The 23256-nt window shown below is 41.5% G+C and overlaps 1 protein-coding gene across 3 annotated transcripts in view; it reads right to left on the reverse strand.

Annotated features, from left to right (window-relative positions):
• TTC7A (tetratricopeptide repeat domain 7A) overlaps positions 1-23256 on the reverse strand; it is a 167028-nt gene that overhangs the window by 27705 nt on the left and 116067 nt on the right. For all 3 annotated transcript variants that reach the window (XM_053937117.1, XM_053937116.1, XM_053937118.1), the window contains 2 exons: positions 19114-19248; positions 8110-8312 (listed from right to left, as the gene is read on the reverse strand). In XM_053937117.1, the coding sequence (XP_053793092.1) occupies positions 8110-8312; positions 19114-19248 (338 nt within the window). The remainder of the gene's footprint in view (positions 1-8109; positions 8313-19113; positions 19249-23256) is intronic.

Here is a 23256-nt window from a genome sequence, read left to right on the forward strand (position 1 = left end):
AGCTACCTTATAAGACATACAGACCTTGGTATGATGGAGCCATGATAATTTACCCATGCAGAGAATCTGCCCTGTGATTTATACCATTACTGCATAGCAGCATGAAACAAATCCCCAAGGAAGTAACACATGTCATCCTTGAAAATATTAAGCAATCAAGCCATGTTTTATTACGTGAATGGATGCCTTTGAAAACAAGGATGCGTGCACCATACTGTGAGGTAAAATGAAATAAATGAACAGAAATAATTCATTTCCATGTACTAATCAGTAGAAACTGTAGTCTTCAAATTACCCTGATGCTACCAAATGTGAGTCTGGAGACAATAGGTTGACTTTTCTAAAATGAACATGAAATTGCATCCTAAGTACACAATGAAAGCCAAATTAAACAGTCCAAGACTTTGCAAAGTCTTTTTATTCAGCCTTTGCACTCCACTGAACAATTAAGAGCAGAAGATTTAAATAAAGCATCATATAGTTTTTAAACACTCAAATCTAATCAAGAGCAATGCACTTATCTTGGGCAAAAGGAACATAATCTATAAAAAAATCTGTTCTCAATCAAGCTCTTCAGCTTCTAGCATTACCAGCAGAGCATGATTTGTGTTCTGCCACCTAAAAGGATGTCTCTGGCAAGCAAAATGAAGTGTGTGTATATATATATATCTATCTAGCAAAGACTCGAACAGCATACTTGCTGGCTGTGTTGTACTCACAGACTGGGACATCGACATCTCTGCAAGGACCTGAGACAGGTGTTACACTGCTTACTGCTATTATATATAACCACACATTTATCACAGATGCTGACCATTCAGAAAATAAAATCCAGCCCCTACAGGCATGAGGAGATAGAAATAGAGTTTTGATTAAAAAATCAGGTTAATGCAAAACAGCCAAAATAGAACACTATTGCTAGTATTTCTATGAAAATGTATATAGATATAATTATGTGAGTAAAAGACTAAGGGATAGAGAGGGTTTTTTTTAAACACTGAATCTAAACTACTGCCTTTGAAGTAAAGCTATTTTTCTGTAAATCCATTATTTGCTCTAGCCTGCTGATCTTAAAAAGAACAGTAAGAAGTTCAGAGAGAGGTAACAGCAATAATGAAAGCAATGGAACTGGTTCAGTGACAGATATCTGCAAAATCAGTAATGGGAAGGGGATGAATAAGAATCAGCAATAAGTTATGTCTTCCAAAGTAAGAATAAGGTGCATCAGTGCAGCTAAGAAGAGCTGCATCAAGAACACAAGGAATTTGGCAGTTCTTTGTACAGCAGAAAAGAGACCTGTGGGTCTCCTTGCCAAAGGGTATTGTGGATGATGAAAGCTCTAACACAGGCTCAAGACAGGCTCGTGAAGGAAAAATCCACTGGGAATTAGTATGCAAGTACAATGCACCTCTACTTTGGGATGTCCCCAAGCTAAGTCCTAACCTTAGAAGTACCATGTATCCCTACCCTGGCCTCATTCTTTCCTAGTCACTTCTTTGCTGCTGCTGGTGAGAAGGAGTAGTTGAACCTCTGGCCTGACCTGATACAGTCAAGCCAATGTTATGTTTAGTATCTACTTGCAGAAAAAAATTCCTGGTAATAGCTTCAGATTCACTTTGGGGAGGAGGGGTGATGGCTGAATCAAACATAGCTTTGCAGAAAAGAACTTGGTGAACAAGCAGCTGGCCATGGGCCAGCAATGTGCCCTTACAGCAAAGGCAGCTCACAATATCCTGGGCTGCATTAGGAAGAGGGCTGCCAAAAGGTTGAGGGAGTTCATCCTGCACCTCCACTCAGCACTGGTGAGGCCACACCTGGAGTACTGTGTCCAGTTCTGGGCTCTCCAATACAAGGAAGACATGGACATACTGGAGAGAGTCCAGGAAAGAGGCATCGAGATCAGCAAGGAACTGCAGCATCTGTCATACAAGGAGAAGCTGAGAGCTGGGACTGTTCAGCCTTGTAGAAGACGGGAGAAATTATCAGTACAGTTAAATATCTGATGGTAAGGTGCAAAGAAGTGGAACCTCTTAGAACTTCTCAAGGACATCCTGTGACTGAAAGGGCACAAACGGGAACACAAGAAATTAAATTTAAACATTACTCAAATGTTTGTTTACTGTAAGGGTGATCAAACACTGGAAGAGATCACACAGAGGTTGCTCCATCCTTGGAGCAACTTGCCCAGCTGGATATGGTCCTGGTACCCTAATCTAGCTGAACCTGTTAAAGAGGGAGCTGAAGTTGGACTACAAGATGTCCCAAGACCCCTTCCAGCCTCAACCATTCTGTGATTCTGTTATGTAGGTAATAAGTCCCCAACTGCATCTACCACAAAGAACTTCTCCCAGACAACAACCAGGCCTTCCTGTGGAGCGGCCACAATCTACACTAATCCTGGAAAACGATGGTCACCCAACAGCCTACAGTCAATTTGTTGGCCCAGCCTAGATGACTTAAATCCAGTTTGTTTTTCCAGCTTCAGTTGAAGAGTTGAAGAGTACTCTGTGACTGTGAACCCTTCCTGCATGACTGCCAATCTTATGTTTCGTGGTGCAGATGACAGCCAAAGAACAACTCTCATGATTAGCACAATCTCTGTTAGCTGTATATTCTCTTTGATATCATTATGGAGCAAGTCAAATGGGATGACAAGATCGTGTTTCCCACCCATTCACGTGGTCACAACAAAACACATGAACAGGGACACATTATGAACAAAACCCAATATATAGCAACTTTGTTTTGATATCAAGGATAGGGATGAGGTAGTGCAGACAGCTCCACAGCATTCTGATACCCAACCTTCAAGAGAAATAAATCATTACAGTTTTGCACTGCATTCAGTAGTATCCAAGTATGAGTCAAACAATTTTTTTTGCTTTGTTTTGGTGGTATATTTATTGTTTTCATTAAATCTGGCATAGCGATGGGGATGAGGGTGCCCATTTCCTTCCCTTTTAAATTCACAATTCTTTCTCTTTTTCGCTGAACTAAAAAGTGTTGAGAGTTGCTGTGACTTGACAAAGTGCTATGTGAGATGCATGCTGGGCAGGAGCCTTCCAAATATCTCAGTACATGTTTAGTTTAACTTGCAATATCACATATAGAGCTTTCGGACTCAAATCCAACATGCTGGCATTGATTTTCTCCTCCTCTGAATCAAAAGTGAGAATGGTACCGAAAGCACAGTGGCTGGGAACTAACAAATTTCAGTGTCTTTCTCTAGTTACATACAGGTAGGTGGATTTGTGTATTGCTTTAAAAGGAGGTGTCATCTGCCCCAGCTTATATTTTCTGACTTGGTTGGGCACATGTCAGTTTTGTTATCACCATCCCAAAGCTGTGTATTGCATGATGTTATAGAACCAAATTTGGTACATACTGAAGAAATCCATAATTATTTGGTTGTAGAAATGTGCTGTCACAGGTCACAGTGTAAGAGAAGGATATATAGACAAAGCCCTTGTTTCCAGACCAGCAAAGATAGAAAGTAGAAACTCCATCAGCCCCCAGGAGGGAGAAATGGTCTATGACCCTTGCAAGCAGGCCTCAGAAGGAGCTTGTGAAAGGGAACAAAGAAACAGAACTGTTCTAGTAAAGGCATGGATGACAGAAATTTTTGAGACAGCATCAGGAGAAATGTGGAAAAAGAACCCTAGCAAGTTGCATTTATTAAAGAAACTATGGACTCACAGGATGTACAATTTTTAGGGGCCAAACCAAGCTAATTGTTTCTGGCAGCAAACAGTTATCTAACCAAAGGAGTAGCTGCTCACCTCACCAGGGTTATGCTTCAAATAGCTCCGAAAACTGATTCTGTGTGTCTTTCTCAAATGAAAACAAAATTCCTCAACAAATATACTTCCTTAGATTAGGTATTAGCCATTAGTACTTACTCTGTAAAGGCTAATGGTGCATTCCTGATACAGGCTTAAGGATCCTGTGATATCACTCAAACTTCAAGTGTTACAGGAAGCAGCACAGCTGCTGTGTGTGGTATTTTCGAAGTGCCTGTGGTTTCCCAACCACAGCACTGGACACGAAGTGCCAAAGGCCCCTGGGACGAAGCAGAGCATGGCACCCACCCTCTGGGGACACGCTTGGCACTGCAGTACTGCTGTATGGTGCTGCTCTGCCATGCTGCAGCGTGCTTTATATGGAAAGCACACTGATTTGACTGCTATTGTAAACACCTTACAGATACAGCAAAACACAGCCATTTTCAGCTGCACAGAGACAGCTTGTGTGTATTATGGTGGCGACTCTACCCCGGGGTAAAGGTGAAGTTACTGACACCCATTGCTAGATCTGTGCCCTTCATTTAAAGCCAGCAACACTCTTCAGGTTGGAATTTTCCAAATATAGCTCTGACAACCCAGTTCCAAGACCCCAGGGGAAGAGACATGACTACTTTTCTAATTGATGCTGATACACCAGGGAGGCTCGGCACTGTCTACAGCAGAGTTTTCCCTTGAAGTGGACTAGGTCAGTTGGATGGCAATTGTACCAAGTCAAAAAGTAATTCTCACAACCAGATCCTCCTTCTCTAAATTACTACATATCCACAATAGTACTACTAGAGTGGGAAAACAATGTATTCAAACAATGTATTCAAGCATAGAAACATGTGTGAATTCAATTACCTCTGCCTGTGTACATGTCTTACATAATTTCAAACCCCTTGGAACTAGCTCATAATCTAGTTTGCCCTCTTGCATAATCCAAGATATATATTTCTCTCTGGTAGGAGACTGAACATACTGTGCTCAAGAACTTGTATTTTTAATAAAAGTACAGCTAGTACTTGGCTAATACATACATTTCAGAAAGACATTCAGTTTTCTTCTGATGGCCTCGAGGAGATTCAGAATTTACCACTTGTCACATTACATCCTCAACTGCATAAACTCAGTCTTAAGTTCTCCATGGGGACAGTGTCTCATTCAGTACACAGGACAAAATCACTTAGCTAGCAGCCATTCAATATTTTATTTTCGCCCTTTTTATTTGATGTATAGCCCTAAAAGCCTTGTTTACTGCACATTATTCCAGCTCTATTCTGAAGGCAGAATGATTAATTTCTTTACAGACTTTTCTATACTGCTCATCAGATGCTTCTAACTTGTTATGTGCAATTTCCTAGCTTTTGGAAAAGCACATAAAGGAACACCATTATGTGGTACCATATAACTACTGCCATGATTCATATCAGCAGGGATAAACTAGACCTTTGCTATCTTAGCTAACAGGTGTGAACTACAGTCTGCCAGCAGGGCCTAGTTAAAGGAGGTGAGGTACATCTTAAGCAAGTGATTTTCAAGTGATATTTGCTGGCACCAGCATGGGATGATTCAGACTTTTAAGGAGATTGAAGGACATGGAAAGGAAGTACTCTTACAGGTTCCTGTTCCTTTGTCATTCTCCTAAGACTGACCCCTTTAATTCACTCTTTCCAGCATGCTCACCCCTCCATCCATGTGTCTTCTTATCTATCCAGTCTTATCTGGCTTTATCTATCTTACCCTATTTTCTATCTATCTGTATTTCTCCCACTTTCAATTTCTTTCCTCTTCCCTACTTGTTTACAGACTGAGTCTCTACCCACAAATTTCTCATCTTACTGTCTTTTTCAGCTCTTCTGATTTTTACATCCATGCCTTGACTAAAACATCATCACAGAATACTCTGAACTGGAAGGGACCCACAAGCATCATCGAGACCGTCTCTTGGTCTCACACAAGGCAGCCCGAAGAGTCACACCATGTGTCTGAGAGCGTTGTCCAATTGCTTCCTGAACTCTGGCAGGCTCAGTGCTGTGACCATTTCTCTGGGATGCCATTCCAGTGCCCATCCATCCTCTGGGTGAAGAATCTTTACCTTATACCCAACCTAACTCTCCCTGACACAGCTTCAGGCCATTCCCTCTGGTCCCGTCACTGGTCACCACAGAGAGAGATTAGTGCCTGCCCCTCCTCTTCCCCTCATGAGGAAGTTCTAACTGCAATGAGATCTGTCCTCAGTCTCCTCTTCTCCAGGCTGAACTGACCAAGTGACCTCAGCTGCTCCTCATATGGCTTCCCTTCAAGATCCTTCACTGTTTTGCTTGCCCTCCTTTGAGCAACTCTCTAACAGTTTAATACCCTTATTACACTGTGGCATGCCAAACTGCCCCCAGCACTTGAGGCGAGACCATCCCAGTGCAGAGCAGAGCAGGACAATCCCCTTCCTTGCCTGGCTGTGATGCTGTGCCTGATGCCCCCCAGGACAGGGCTGGCCCTCCTGACTGCCAGGGCACTGCTGGCTCATGTTCAACTTGTCACTGACCAGGACCCCCAGGACCCTTCCCGTGAAGCAGCTTTCCAGCCTCTCGTGCTGCACGCTGTACGTACACCACGATGGTCCCGGGACAGGTGCCCTCATGAACCCATGCTGGCTGTGACAACAACTGCACCATCTTTCAGGTGTTTTACGATACCTCCTGGAATAACATCTATAATTTTACCAGTCACTGAAGTGAGACTGATGGGCCTGTAGTTACAAGAATCGTTCTCTTGCCCTTCTTGAAAATTACTGGAGTTTGAGGGGAATAAGCATTCATGGACTTCTTAAAACTTTCAGAAATACTTACCTACTAAGCATATATGTGTTTTTTAAAGGTTACAACTTGGATAACCTAGGAAAGATTAAGGTAAAAAGCACATTCATATGATACCCACTCCTGACAAAACCTGGAGATAACAAGGCACCATAAAGAAGATATTGCACAAGCTTTTAAGGTCTCTTCTTTGGCCTCCTTTTCAGAAACAGCAAAGCCACGTTGGAATGACATTTTCTGAAGTAAACTGGGCCAGAACATCTGAGATGTGCACCTTGGAAATTTTTATTCCAAGTTACTGTAGTTTCAGAAAACTGCAAGCAACTGAAATGTGAAGACTCGGAATGTGGTTATGTCCATAAAATAAGAAAAAAATGAGAGCTATTAGTATCATGTCGGCATCTAATTTGATGGCTTCTCTGGTATCAGCAACTTCTCCTAAATTATGACAGAGCAAAGAACACCATTCCATCTAGCTAGGTTTTTACTGAGTGAATTTGTGAAGGCTATATCACAACAACAAAGTAATATTATTGCTCCATATAAGCCTGACATGTATACAGCAGCCTTGTAACATTCTCCTGACATGTACCAAATAACATTTGCTATTTTTGTACTGAACATTAATTACTACCAAATATCTTGCCCTTTGCCTGTAGGTTCTACTATTTTTGCTAATTGTAACTTAACATTTGATCTCTTGTACACTGATACTCCTTCAATTTTGGAGTTGCCAGCAAACCTCATCAGGACCGAATTTATGCCAGGGGATACAAATATGCTAGCAAAGACACTAAACAGTCACATGGATATAGAATTCCTGTAAAAATTAAGTTAGTGAAGACAAACTTCTAAAATTACTGAGAGACCTGGTAAGGGCTACAGTTAACAAGACACACCATAGATGAAATATGCTTAACTGCTCTGATTTCACAAGAGAATTGGGCTTTGGTCTTCCACAAAGCCCCCTGTATAATTATTATTAAGTTTTAGGCCCACTGTCTGGAAAACAGTTTGTTTTGGGCTTGGTGCCACAGAAGAAGACTACTTGCTGGGTGGGAGTGTTACCAAAAAATCCCCACTTTTATTGTAAACTCATAGTTTATCCTGATTTTAGCAGACACAAGAAACCAGCCCAAGTTTTACAAACCCCATATCTATCTACCTATAGTTATTTAGTTCTGATCTTTCAAACAACAGTGTACTGCTTGTTTAAAATCCATAACATTTAGTAGGAAAAGCAGCAAAGACAAAGCAGTGAAGTGACTTCCTAAAGTGTCAGCCTTTGTCAATTAAAGTATTTACTTTTGACACAAGTCCTAATTAGTTTACAAAATTCAATCCAGTCTTAAAACAGAGGTTCAAACTACCCAGTTTATTCCTGGAATGGTCACTTGCTCTCAGGATTGGGAAGACAATGGCATCCAGAGCAAGCATGAGCCCTCTCCCCTCTTATTACAGTTAATCAGGAGCATAAATACTATAATGGAGCTGAGCCCCTGCAAACTCACCAGGCTGTGCATAATTTCCACTCCAGCTGGATTCACTGTGAGCGCTTCATCATACAATTGCTTAGCCTCCTCCAAATTGCCTTTCATCTCTGCAAGCCTCCCACGCATGTACAGTACAGCATGAGATGTGGGGAAAAGACTAGCTGCCTCCTGGGTACAAAAGCCTGCTTCTTTGAGATGCTGCTGTTCCAGGAAGAGTTCAGCTGAAGGAAAAACAAAACACCAAGCCATAAAAATAAAGCAAAGAACACCCTGCCATTAGATGAAATGAAGCAGAGACCTTTCTTCATATTAATTATATATCATCTGACTTAAGCATATTAAAACATGAGGCCATGATCCTGCACAATGCTTAGTACAATGGTTAGTGCTTATTATCATTACTAGATTCACTGAATGTATCTTTTCCTAATGCTAAAGAATCTATACAGATGTTCATGGACACCTTTGGGTGGTGTCCTGACAAAGGCCTTAAGAATTCCTCCACTGGGAAGGTAAGTAGTGCTGAACTGAGCCCTAAGGAAGCAGGGTTACTTGGAGTCATCACAGGTATTTCCAAATAATCTGGGGGAGAAAAAAGAACAGAATAAGCCATCACAGTCTACTGACAACTTCAAAAATGTCAGAGTAATAGGACATGTCTGAGCTGGACACTGGATAACTTACGTAGGAGAGTACTTTGCCATTTAAAAAGATGATAAAAAGTGTTTTTCTTTTCTTATTTGGCAAGTTTATGAGACAACTGTCTCTTAATAGTTCAGAAACTTAAAATCAAAAGGCTCTTCTAGTATAGACTTATTTATATTGTGTATTCACCCATTTACATCCTCATACATTACAGAAAAACAGAATACAGCTCTTGGAAGAGACTGCTCACTTACTTTATTGAACTATCAGTGACTATCTTAGTGGTTTGCTTAGAAAAAAATATGTAACAGGCATATTTATGTGTTTGAATGTCAACTTGTTAATAAAATAATGTCTCGTAAGAAATTCCATAACATCTCTCATGGTTGAACTTTAACATTTCTCAGGATTTGGACTAGATGATTGTGGTGTTGGACTGGATAATTGCTGTAGGTCCCTTCCAACTGAAATATTCTAATTATTTCAAAGGGTCAAAAAGTGATACTCAGTTTTCACTGCCACCTGTAATTGAAAAGGAATACTGTTTTTAGGTATATAAATATACACACATATGTAGATAAAATAATTCTCTTCATACAGCAGGCATTGCTCTTTGGTCTATAACCTGTGTTCTACATGCTATCACTACAAAAACTCAGTGTCTCTATTTTATATTTTTCTAACTGATGTCATGCAGTAAGTATTGACAGTTCAAGAGTCCAATTCAAAATTATTAATTCAGGCTCCAGATTTAGAATAACAATTCTGAAATTAGACACAACCTTAAATGTCCTGACTTTTTAAGGCAGTGAACTTAGGAAGTCTCTGTGAGGGGGGAAATTAGAGTGAAAATTCCTCTTGAATAGCTTTGAAACTCTCCAATTTTGAAACACTGGGAGACCCAGGTGACTGTGAGGACTTGGCATGGTGACGTGGAGCTTGCTTGAGGTGAGCAAGGAAGCATCTCAAAGACAGTCCCCTGCCTGACCACGAGAAGGCTCCACTTTGGCCTATCTGACATGAAACCGGAATCATAAATGGCATTTCTACTGGCACACCAAAAATGATTCTGTGGTAAAGTGACAGCAAATCTGAGCACCTTTCCACTTCTGAGGTGACCCTCCTAGAAGAAGGGTGAGACACTGTCAAGAAAATGCTTGAATATTTCTCAGCCATCCCTAGGTTGTGGTACAAGATAAATGTCATTCTCCAAGGCTGTCAACATAAGCAAAATATTAGTTCCTTCAGAAGAGTTATACTCTTTCAGAATGACTCATACGCATTTCTTCCTGGTTAATCATAAAATCTCCGCATGCATCCCCTCCCTTGGCTCCAAGAGGCTGCAGCTATCTATAATAACAGAAGGCAAGGCCATGTACCTTGTCAAGCTGAATATGTGCACAGCCTTATGCAAAAATTGGTGGGAGGACAGTATTTTCCTTGCACTTCCAAGGAACAGAGCGTTTTCCTGCCAAGTGCTGCATAGCAGCTGACGCCATGCATGTGGCATTAATGAGCCTGGGGATGTGCAAAGTGACACTTCACAGCCTGAAGATGAACACTCCATCCCCAAAGTTTGCACAAACTTAGTAGTACAAAAGAAGGGGTGGAATCCTGGCACTGTTTGAAGTCAGCAGAACTTCTGGATACTGCCATACTAAAAGCTCTATCAGCAACTAAGAGCATCATGTGACTTGTTTAATTTCAGAACAGAACTGGGAGCAAGTGGGTTTAGATGTGAAATCATGCATGGCCGGTGTTTGAATGCATGCAAAATAGAGAGTACTTATTCTTTCTATGGTGCCTGTAAATCTTCTTCAGTAATAACAATTATTTAGAGGAAGTACAGCAACACAGAATCTAAATAAGAACTACAAATTGTATTTTATGGTATGGTAATGTAGCATATTAAAGTTCAGTCCGTTTCTTTGCAGGCTCAATAGTCAATAAAAATGATTTAATCGTGTGGGAGTCCTAATTTGCATAAAAAAGAATGAGAGGGGTGCCTTTTGGTTACGAAACGAAAGGAGTGCTAAATTTTTAGCTGCCCAGCTAAAAATAGACATTAAAGGACATCATTTAGGTCTGCATTAAAATGTGTTTTCTGTAAACTCATTTTTCACTTCTATTACACACTCATTTTATTTACAGATTAACAAGATATGCTTATGTAACATGGAATAAAAACACAGCTAGAGGCAGCAATCAAACTCAAAAAACAAGGACCTATTAAATTTACCATGGTAAAACCCTCAGTGGTACTGAAAGTACTCAAACACCTGCTTTCATGTTACCAGGGTTAGCAGCTTCCTGACCATTGGATTAATCAGCCTATCTCCTTATATAACCTAATTTTGCTGTAAATAACATCTAACCAAATTTGCAGCCTTGTGAGGAAGTTCTGTTACAGAGACTTGGCATCCAGTTCCACTTCAAAGCAGAGAATACCTTCTCATGCTGACACAGGTATCTAGTATCTGTAACCCTTATTCTGTGAAAGGGTCAGTGCTCCAGGGAAACCATTTATGAACCTCTCATTATTGTACCAGATTGTTCTTGGTACTGACCTTCTTCAGAGCTTTGAATCTAAAGCCAAGCTTCCTTGCTCTCTCTCTCACTTAACACCATCTCCATAAAAACTTCAATGAATTTACATTCTGTTTTGACCTAAAAGCTCTCTGAATGCTACTGAGCAGAGAGATGATGATCCTGTATGTACCACTCATCTATTACTCTCTCTGGAGTAATGATCAAAACTCTGAGTGTGAATGACATTAGGGAATATTTCAGCACTCTTACCTACAGGTAAGAGACAGTGCACTGCATGGATGGCCAAGACAGGTTGAATCGTTCACTCTCTCCTTTCATTCAGTTCTTGAAGCCTGTGCCTGCCCTGAGACCATGAACAGCTGTCCAGCTGACTTCAAGGTTCAGACTAGCACAATTCATTCCTTTCTCAGATCCACTTTATGTTTCCCATTTGTGCTCTCTTGCAATACTGTCCAGCCTATTCTGTTTTCTTCCAAGCAACTGTGTTCTTGTGGCTATGGCCTCTTCTGACTGGACTTGCAACTGGACTGATGCACCTGTTTTAATGCTGGGCCCAGTCCCTGAGAGCAGCACACCTCTGCACTGAGATTATTATTAACTTCTATTACAAGCTCCTAGTTCTTTCAGCTATTTCTCCTAGCATTTAAGCTCATCTACAGTGAAGATCCTTAATCAAGTGAAAATTGCCAGAAGCATATAATCTACTTGCTCTCCAAAGACCCCTAACAAATGCACAGACCAAATGCAATTCCCAGAACACTGACAATGCTGGCTGTCCTACAGTCAGCCCCTTTATTTTGTCCAAAATAAAATTATTTGCAGAGTTCTGTTAGAGAGTCCATCAGGGGTGTACCCACAGTGTAATCCAGTCATGCCTGCATCACACTGTTCTCTGAGAAACAGAGCTGTTCAACATCATCTTAAACACTGCCTCTATTCCCCATTTCAAAGCAGGGTCAAGAGTGATAGTGCTTGTCACAGCAGCAACAATTTTAATTCTAGCCTAAAGAAATCAAACAGATCTGAAATGTTTTTCTGCAATGTGAACAATGCAAGAGTTACAATTTCATTACTTATGAATCACATTTGGTGTTATCCAAGAGGCAGCACTTAACTCCCACGAAGTAGACTGCTCCACATTACTTGGTTGTGTGTGTCCAATGCATCTAAAGCACTCCACTCTCACCCAACCCAAAAATGTTACTGCATAGTGACATGGCCAGGGTAACAGCCAAATGCCCAGCAGGATGCTACAGTGCAGAGCAACCTTTCACACTCAAGAAGGTGAGAGCATCTGTGAGGGTGTTGGAAGGTCATTTCTGTTCCACATCATCTGCCTTCAGGAGTTACTAATGCTTGTTACTGCAGGAGCCCTTAGCTAGCTGCAAAGACCCACTCTGAGACAGCCGTGCCATCAGCAGTGACTACTGAGCTATTACCATGACAAAGAGTTCCCTCACTGCCTTTCCTTGCTGGCAGGTGAGGTTTAGTCACTGTTCCATGCTGTGACACCACCCTGCATGCAGTAGCTTGACAATTCGGGGCAGATTAGACAGAAGATTCCTCCAGGCATATCCTGACTACAATAATTTCATTTGATGCAAACGTTTGATACAGAAATGAAGTACAGAAACTGCTGCTTGTTCCCATACACCTGAGTTCAGGCACTTGCTCTTTTGAACGTGGCAACAGATTTACGTCCTCTCTTTGCATGCAAACTGAATTCCAGGGACTGGCTTAAAATTCCCATGCTTCAGGTCTCACAGGGCCTGAAATGACCACCAAGCTTCTTTATTTACAAATGCAGCATTAGAGTGAAGGTTTTTGGAAGCAGCACAGAAGTGCCACAAGCTACCTTCTATACTAAATGGTGCAGTCAAAATGTGACTAACAGCCCAGTCAGTTATAAATTCCTATTTTCTGTTTCTGGTATGAACAAATGTCCTGCCTCCTTCTTCATGACTGTGTACATTTTATCATTTGTCCAAACTTACTGAGCAGCTAAGGAAATGCTAGTTTTCGGTACCCTCAGCCATTCTCCGGCAGTGCAACAGGTTTCCTCCCATATGTTGGCTAATTTGCTATAGGATGCCTAACAAAAGGCATTGGTAGCTGCTGCCTGCTTCCATCACAAGTGAGTGTTCAAGACACATGTGAATGTTTGCATGTCCCAAATTTTGAGAAAAGGTATGTGCTCTTTGACAATTGTCCATGCTGAAGAATTACCAGTCCACAAAGTTTCACATCCTGCTCTAGCAATGAGAAACATCCAGAAGCCTCAGGAATGGAGGAGGCAATCCCAAATGCTGCAAGAATCCTTTTGACTTTTTAAATTCCTCATTGACAGAAAATAAAATAAACCAAACTGCAAAGTGTAGAACAAAACTTATTAATCCCTCTTGAGGATGTTCAGATGAAGAGAAATTGAGAATTTGGTGATCTTTAGTCTCTACCACAAGTCTAGAACAGAGCTTGCTAAACCAGGAGGCTCAGCAGAACTACTGCAGGCTTCTTAACTTCATTTCAAAGGGGACAAAACCCGCTCACTTTACCATTTCTATCACCAGCTGAAGTGCTCCTAATCCCTCCAAGTAAGTAAATACTGCAGGGGAGTCATCTTTGCAGTACACCTTTATTCTCCTCAGAAATGGAAGCGTAATAACGGACTTTCTCCTGTTCCCCCTCACCAGAATCCAGCTTTTCACAGTGCTTTGTGTCACTGTAAAGAGGCACAAAAATTAGCAGCATTTATGGAGCTCAAGAACTCAAGCAGTGAATGGGGAAGTTCTAAACTTGAAATTCTACAATTTGGAAGCACTTAAAAAAAAAAGAAAGAAAAACATTAGAATTGGCTCAACAACCAGTGCTGCATTGCAGGACAGTATCTGACCCAGCTATTCTGGCAATATCAATAAACATGTCTCCCACACCTGATTAACACCTTTAATATCAGAGCTAATAACTTGCGGGGGCTTAGGACTGCTAAAAGCTCAGAGAAGGAAAAACACTGAAGTGCCCATGTGCAGACTGTGCAAACACAAGCTGTGCTGGGTGAGCAGGGGGGCAGCAGGGGAGGGCCTGGCTACACCCTTGGCTGCTGCCAGGATCCGGCTCCATGGCTGCGGACCAGCACATTGGAGACTTCAGCCCACTGGCCCCAACCACACTTTCTTGTGGAACAAAGCCCATCTCCTCTAACACAGCTTTTTCCCAGGAACTGGCCCATATGGAATAAAATAAATAAATCACAAGTGTTTTGCAAAAGGGAAAAAAAAAGTTCCTGCTGTACATAACTCGGAGGAGCAGATGTTTTTCCATTAGCTCACTGTTCACTGCTGCACTGGTTCTCTTTGCATTTCTTGTTTGTAGCATGTTCAGTATAAACTATTTTTCCTAGGTTAAACTTTAGCATAGACAGCAGGTAGCTCACTCCAGCCCCCCTGTGAGTACATGGAATAGTGTCCATCATCATTTTTTTCTAAATCCTCCTTTAAATTAGCCTTAGGGTCTACCTGGTGAAGTTCACAGGCTGAGCTTAGCAGGCATTTAGCCAAACTTAGATCAAATTACCAGACCTACTTTGCTGTGAGTGGCCATATTTGGTAAAGTATTGGGTTAGTCAAGAAGCTAAATTGTCAGATATAAACTACTAGTAAAGACAAACAAAGTGGACCTTGTAGTTAGAAGTAAAGCTTAAAATAATACAGTAACAGGAGCTAGAATATTAGAACTCTTATTAAAATTGGCTTGTAGCATTCTAAAATGCTCTGTATAAATAGAGCATATGGTTATTATTGCCTGGAAATATAATCACACATACTTCAGATAAAAAAAAAAAAATCATTCCAGTTACCCAAAGAGCCTAGAACTATTAACACTATTTCTTTCCAATAGTGACATGCTTTGCTTTCTGGGTCAAAAGTGACCTTATAAAGATGCCGAATGAAGGTAAATTTTGGTCATAAATTTGAACGATTTCAAGTATATTTTCTTTAGTCAAACAGCATGACTCTATTTTCTAAACAGAAAGGAGGAGTACTGGCATGACTGTTAAAAGTACTAGCACTAGTAATCTCTAGGATTCCCCTTGCAGCTCTTCCTGCAGGAAGAGGGAGGAGTTAACAAGCTTTACCAGCGCCACCGAAGTTCCTTGTCCCTTCTCAAACTTGAATTCAAGCTCTCAGCCATGAAAAGTAGAACAAAGAGGAGAAATGAGCATAAGGATTGCATAATGAACACCTCTCCTGGAGCTGCACCACCACAGCATGTGCACTGTAGCAGTGTTCCTAAGTACTCCCTGAAATGAGCTGTTTCTCAGACATGGGGCCAAGAATAATGTTTAGGCTCATAAATGTTAAAGTGTTCTGAGATGACTCTTTTTAAGCAGCCATTATATTCAAGAGGACTAGGAGGGTTGTTGTTAAAAGGGACTAGACAAGCTGTGTTAACAATCTCTGCTGCAGAACACTTGGAAATAGAAAATGCCTGTTAGTATTCCAAGCATGCCTGCTGCAGGGGACATCTAGTCTTTGAGGACAGCACACTACCCTTCCAAAGCTGTGACTACCTGTGCAGAAAACAGGAAGATATGGAAGCCCACTAAGGCAATGTGCCGAGCTCTGTGCTGCAGGTGACTGTACTACCAGGTGGTCCTCTAAGAGATGGCTGGACATGAGATTAACAGTGAGAATTCAGAGTTTTATTTTGATGCTTGAAAGAGGAAAGGACTTTTTCTAGAGACCACAGATCCATCAAGCAGTTCTTTGTTTACAGGAGGCTACAAAAAATTAGCTTGCCAGAGACCACCAGGCATTGCTGCAGGGAAAGACAAGGTACAGCATGTGTTACAGTGCAACACATTTTGATTTAGCAGCTGCACATCCAAAGATGGTGCTTTATTGTCTTCCCTACAAAATTATGCTGATTACAAACCCAGAAAATTACAGATAAAACCACTAAGTATATGATCTCTTATGGGTGAAATAAGTATCTATCACAGCACAAAAAAGGATTAACTATTTGCACAGGGTTCACAGGCTTCCCTTCAGCCACTGTTAAAGGAACATACATATTCTCAGAGCCAAATTGTGAAACCCATTAGAGAAGAAGGGGATCTCCAGCTTGAAGGGACTGATGACACTTCTGTACAAGGCAGGAACTCTACTGCAGCTGGAGGATGATACACTAAGGATCCCTCTACGTAAGCATCACTAGATAGGTACCAGCCCCTAAGAGTCCCTTTTGCAAGTATATGTGCTGGCTTTGTGGCCTGGCCTGGCTGCTGGAGGGCTGTAAGAGCTGCTCCATATAGCTGTGGGATAGCTGGTTTTGTGTGCCTCTTCCCAATCTCACTGCAAAAAGTTCTAACTGGACCAGCTGGTTGGTCCCATTACCGTTCATGCTCTGGGATATGAGAAGGCATGGTAACTGCAATGGCTCTAATGGCATCCAGACATGACTGCAACCTGGCACTCTCAATCCCCACCTGTGCACAGAGACACGGCCAGCTGTGTCCTGTGAGTGTCTGAGAAGGACAGATGCTTTGTTATAAATTTACTGTAGTATGAGGTTAGGAAATTGTAATAACTTTATCTAAGGACTTATGAGTCATGCTAAAAAGGTCGAAGTGTTAATGACAAAAAAAACAACAACACACAAGTCATTTCCCAAAGGCGGATTAACATTTTTTCCCTTTGGAGATAGGACACTGAGGTATGAAAAACTTAGGCAACTTGCCTGGAGTCACAAGATGAGTCACTGATTGAAAAAGGAGAAGTCCAAGCTAAACCTGATGAAAATCTACAGCATACTGATGAAGCTGTTCCGTGAATATCAAGTGACTCCATAGGCAGACATCAGAATGTTACACTAATTGCCTGTTACCTCAACTTCCTCTAACCATGCATATCTGTTTAATTTGTTGACTACGAAATACCTCTGTTTTGGAAGTTACTTCTTACAAGTATTCTTGCTCCTTCTTTCAGATGGGAAAGATCCTAGTAGTGAAAGTCAGTGACACCCTTTGGATTATTCCATTCACTCATCTCAGTGTAAGGCCAACCCACTTCCAAGAAGTCCTCTAATTATTCAGGTACTGTGCCCTTCTCCACAGAGAATAAAGACTACCCCAAAATACCTGCACCTCTCTTCATCCCTCAGGATACCAGAATCCAGCAGCTTCGACACTGCTGTGAGAAGAGAATGGCCAGTACCTCAGCAGGAGCTCATTAAGCTGCGTCCATAACAATAACTGACTTCAGTAATGAAATTACAAAGCAGTCACAGTACATGTTTTCAAAATATCAATCCTGAATCAAGTCCAGCTAAAACTAAGCATGAAGCAAAACAAAGGCTTACAAAGTGATAAGAGAGAAAAGTTACAGCTTATACAAATAAATTCTATCTAAAAGAATTAATTAACACCTTTCAGAAAGGCACTTTATTCACACTGAAAAGTAATCATAGCAATTCACAGCAAGCACTAGGTCCTTATTGCTTTTGCCTTTTCAGACAGCAGCAAAAATGTAAACTGCCTAGAGCTAGCTGTAGGATGATGGACAACAGACACCTGACTTTTCATCATAATAAACTCCATTTATTTTGCTCCCCACCTGCCCTCTCTGCAGCCTTAAATCAGGAGTATAAACTGAATTAAGCACAATCTTGCTGGTGATTTTGAAGCCCACAGCACATCACTGAAATTTACATCCACACAAGTCATTAAGAAGAACACATGTGATTAACTTAAAGGATGATGCATTCTATAAGGTGACTTCTTTTGTTAATATTAATCAAATTGTAGCAAAAACAATGTCATATATTTTGCTCTAGAACTAAAGTCTAATTGGTAGGAAATTACCCACAAAAACAGCTATGAAAATCTTTGCTGAGAAGCAGGGTGAGACTGCCAGGTCTTATGTGAGAACTGTCAATTGCATAGATTAGTGAAATGAGAATTTGAAATGTTCCCCTGCACGAAGAATAGGAAACTATCAGCAGCTTTCCACGGGGTTCTGCTTTTCTTTCTGCATTGCAAATGGTGAGACATCTAATAAGCAATCATAGCACTCAAAGGTAATTCTAACTGTGGAACTGTGGGCCCAGTTATGGAAGAAAAACTGTGTCTCCTAAAACCAAAATTACAGGGTTGGAACTCTATCAGTTCTGAAATGCTGGAACGCAAGCAGCAGAATGTGCTGGGCAACTCTGCTCCTCAGCAAATGTCCTACATAAAACCCCTCCATGGGTTTGGAGATTGCTTGTGGCTAGAGTCTCTCCTCACTGTCTTCCCCTTATGTGCTCTGTTGCAGCATCTTTGCATTAGTGTCTCAAACTGATACTCAACCTACAAGACCCTGGGAGGTTCAAACAGTCAAGGACTGCGTGGAGAACATGCTCTTTCTAATAATTTTCACTTAAACCTCAGCCAAGATTGGAATGCTTAAATCACATTTAAGACATGGTTTGCCCAGTCTTATTAGAGGGAAGCATTTAGTAAAAGGAGAATGGAAGTAATTGTCCTTATGTACTACCATTTGCTAATGAAGAACTACCTACCCTCTTTTTCAAAAAGCATATTATAGTGATGACTGAAGTTTTCTGTGTGTTTTGGAAAAACAGAAGTGAGCTGAAAAATCACACTACTACAGTATTTTTTGGGGTCAAAATTAAATAAGCAGTGTTTCAAAAACCATCAGGGATACACAGGCAGATTTTCTGCTGGAATAGAGTGATTTTCAACTCATGACTTCAACTACTCTGTTAATATTAATGTCATTTGATTCATCACTGGAGGGATAGAGGAACTCCAGGTAGCTCAGGACTTACCAGCTTGTAGCCAAATTTGTTCGAGAGTTGTCCACAGCTTCACAGGTCCCTGCTTCATTGTGCTGCTCTGCATAGTTATTTCAGACATGGCCTGTTCCAGTCTTGATGCAGCAAGGGAAGAGGCTCGTTGTGATCCTATGAACCAAACAAACAATGATGTATTTTGTACTTACTTATACTATTTCTTTGATTTTTTAAGGCAGCAGGTCTGATCCTCCACTCACTGCATTGGTTTTATGTAATAAGAACTCTGCTGAATTTTGGCATGACAAACTGGAGAAGTATGTTTTCTGAAAGGTTAATTTACTGAAAAAAATTATCCAAGGGCTGCAGCTCAAACAAGCAAATTAAGAGACAGACAGTAATTTTATAAAGGTCTGCTTAGCATTCATCAAGGAAGCAACCATATTTTGCTCACTTGGGAAGCAGAAGTCTAGCATCAAATATTTTCCACAAATACCCATTTTATAAGCACAGTCATCATACAGTTACAAAATGTGCCCCACTAAGGTAAAAAATTCATACAGCATTACAAGGTAGCTTAACCCCATTCACATAGCACACACATTTCAAGTGACATCAATATTGTTTTACTGATTTAGAGGCAGGGTGTTTTTTTATTTAACCTTGGAGAGCAGAGAGTTCAGAGCTTTGACTATATTAACCTTTAGTATGCACTGTAACATTTATGCAAGAATAAAGTATTTGGCGCCCACACCTCTGAGACAAAACATCACATCAAAAGCTTATCTCAGGAAGGCTGCATGGGCAGAAACCACATTCTCCAGTACAGCAAGAGGGATTATACTGGTGAGCCAAACTCTTAGAGGGGTATCAAGATGGTGGTAACAAGATAAGAAGTTACAAATTGAGATTTCAGAGTTGGCTTTGAGAAATAAGTATTTTAATATACATAGGTTTTAATGTGACTTTATGGTTGATAAGCTCTTTCTCTGGAGAGCTGCTGTGACTGAAGCACTTGTGTTGATTAGCATTACTCTTGAATCTATCTTTACAGGCTGACCTCATAAACCACAAGATCCTAGAGTTAGAATCCCACTTTTTCTCTTCCGCAGCCACAGGGCATATGCACTTAATGGTCTCTCTGAGAGGGACAGCATGCTTTTCCAGCTGGAGTGTGCTCGAGAGACATGGCTGCCAAACCACACCTCCTCACCAGCAGACCACCACATCACCCTGTGTTCCCCAGCCATGGTCTCCTGGCCATCTCTGCTCAGGATGCTGAGCAGGGACCCAGCCTCCCGGCAGGCACAAGGGGAGGCTTTACTCTGCTGTGCCAAGCACTGTGCTTTGCGAGGCAGGACATGGCTGCAGCTTCTGCTTAACCTGAGGTGAGCATGTCATGGCTTGGGAGAGAACACAAGTGCAACTCCAGGCTCAGAACTGCTATGGGAAATATTTGTCCTACTATCTCATCGCTAACTAATGTCATTCATTTCAAGCAGGAGAACTTCAAAACAGCCCTGCAGCAGGCACCTCCCACGGCTCCCTTGGAAAATGCAAATGTGTTCTTCCCAGATGCATTTCTTAAATTCCTACATATTTTCAAAGACATTCCAAGAGATGACAGTGCAGTAATGTAGCAATTACAGCTTTAAGTGTATGGGTAAAAGCCATTCAGTTTTGCAGGAAGAATTTATTGCATTTACCAGTTTATTTAACTGATCCACCTTCAGCCTGTTTCACTGCACGAGATTCCTCCCCTGCTTGCCCACTCACACTCCTCTCCCTCATCCCTATCTCCAGTAGTGAGAATTTCACTGAAACTCCCAGAAATTCAAGCCAGACTAGAGCTGCTTGACACAGGGAAAACTAGCAAATCATTTGTCCCTAGCCATCTAAACCACAGACAGCTTCTCTGCAGTGCAGAGACAAGAAAATGGACATATGAACAACCAGTGATGTTATTAGCAGAGCTTTGAAGTTAGGGTAGACTTCTTGCCTTCTAGATTGGCAAACCTGGAAAAAATACATATACTTTGAGGATTTTGCAGTCGGCCTAACCGTATTTTTATATTAGCATGTTTTGAAAGCAACTTTCAGTACCACATTTTTCTGCCAAGGCTGCCCTCTCCCAGAGAAGCTTTGTGGAGCTGTGTTTCTTGCAAGCATCCAAATGTAATGCTGGGCTGTTTGCACTGGGTGGGCAGATAGGCTGGTGTCTTATTCACATCCTCACAGAGCTCAGGGAAATCCTCTTTTCCTTGCAAATCAATCCAAGAAAACTAAATCACCTTTGTGCATTTTGGAGAGGCTCACACGCTGCCTAAGTAGGTCCAGTTAGTATCTACTAAAGCATCCTTCCCTCACAAAGCAGACTTCATAGGAATATAACAGCATAGTTGCTCCCAAAGAAACCCAAGTTAGCTGCTCCTCATCTTGTCTTCATTAGCCCAGCAGTTGCCAAGAGGGGAATTTGAAACTGAAACTGATCCTGCCCAGTGCAGTGGGCATCTGCAATGCTGGACAAATGAGACCCAAGTTACTTAGCAATTTACATGGAGGCTCTTTTAATTTAACATCCCTTGGCATTCCAGTCCTTTGATGTTTACTTTCTTTTCCTTCTTTTCCAGCCTACAAGAGGAAGCAAAGTATTTTAGGCAGGGATCATGCCATCCCTGCTCAGCCTCAGACACAGATACACTCCTTGCTCTAGACACATACATGCCAGATGATCAGGCTCTCTCCAAACCAGTCCATATTCCACTTTTGTCACTACTGTTCTTGCCCATTTCTGCCGGGATGCTCACAGCAGTTCTCCTTAAAGCCTGTCTGACCAAATAAACTCTGTAAGAGAAGATTTTTGCCAGCCTGACCCTTCTGGACTGAAAGGGGCTCAGCCACATCTCAGGCAAGCGATACGGTGCCCCTTGGGGTGGGCTGATGGCTACAGCAGCTACAAAAGAGTTTACCTCAAACACACTATCTCCTCTCCTGGGAGAGGAGATCAGCATGTGTCACACTGGCAGGACTCTGACATCAGGGTGGTGGAGGGAGATGGAGAAACTTCAAGCACCATTATGAAAAATCATCTGAATGTCTCATTATAAGCTATCTCCTCCTAAAGAAACGTGCTAAAAAAACCTCCCCACAAGACCTGTCTCGCAGAACTTTAATGTCATGCCTCAAAATACATGCAAATGTTGGCATACGAAGATATCATATCAATTTGTTATTTTAGTGCAGTCTCTTTCTCTATTTAACAGCTCTACTAGACAGAATATAAAATTCACATTTTACAATAAATCCCTCCAAACATTTTGGAAATAACTCATGAAATAACAAACTTATTTTGTTGTGATGAGTTCTGCACATAAGCCATACAAAATCTATCAGAATAATTTTAATGCACTGTTCTAGGGTGTTTTAAGACCAAAAAGACCAAGTTTAATATTTTGCATTTATGTGAAAACTGCTATCAAAATAGAAATGTAGCTCATTAGATTTATTAGGCTTATAAGAAACACAGAACTCCCAAGCCTAAATCACTTCACGCAAAAGCATTATAAGATAAGACTAAATCAGAGACACAATGAAACAGCAAGGCAGCTGACTGATATCAATGAATTTAGTTAGGAACACTGCTTCAGTTAGGAGAAGATGAAGAAAATAAAGAGGAATTAATCTTTCTGGCAGCAAACCTAAAATTCTGGCACAGCAAATAATCTTATTGTGGTCTAGCTGAGGGAGAGGCCAGTGCCAAACCCAGCCACAGTAACTGCCACCCTTCAGTGATGAGCCCAGAGATGACAGAGCGCCTGCGCAGCACAGCGATGCTGCTGCATGCTCCCAGGGGATTGCACAACAGACAGCACTGCCTGCTCCATAGTGATGCAGAAATATCAGACCTCCTCCCTCCTTTAAAAGCAGGCAGCCACAGCCCCAGCTCTGGGGAAGCACAAGGCCACGAGAGGCTACAGCTGTACCCTCCAATCTCACTCACTACTCTCTTCAAAGAGGCTCCCAACAGGGACAGCAGACCCTGCTGCTTCCCTTCTGCAGATGGAGAACAGCACAGCCAGAGCCTGCAGAGAAGGGAGCCACAGAGCCCTGCTGAAACCAGCCAGTGCCAGCCCCACACTAAGGTGGGTGGTGCAATTTCAGTATGAGCTCCATTCTTGC

The sequence above is a fragment of the Vidua chalybeata genome, chromosome 3 (assembly GCF_026979565.1).
Source record: "Vidua chalybeata isolate OUT-0048 chromosome 3, bVidCha1 merged haplotype, whole genome shotgun sequence".
Taxonomy (NCBI): domain Eukaryota; kingdom Metazoa; phylum Chordata; class Aves; order Passeriformes; family Viduidae; genus Vidua; species Vidua chalybeata.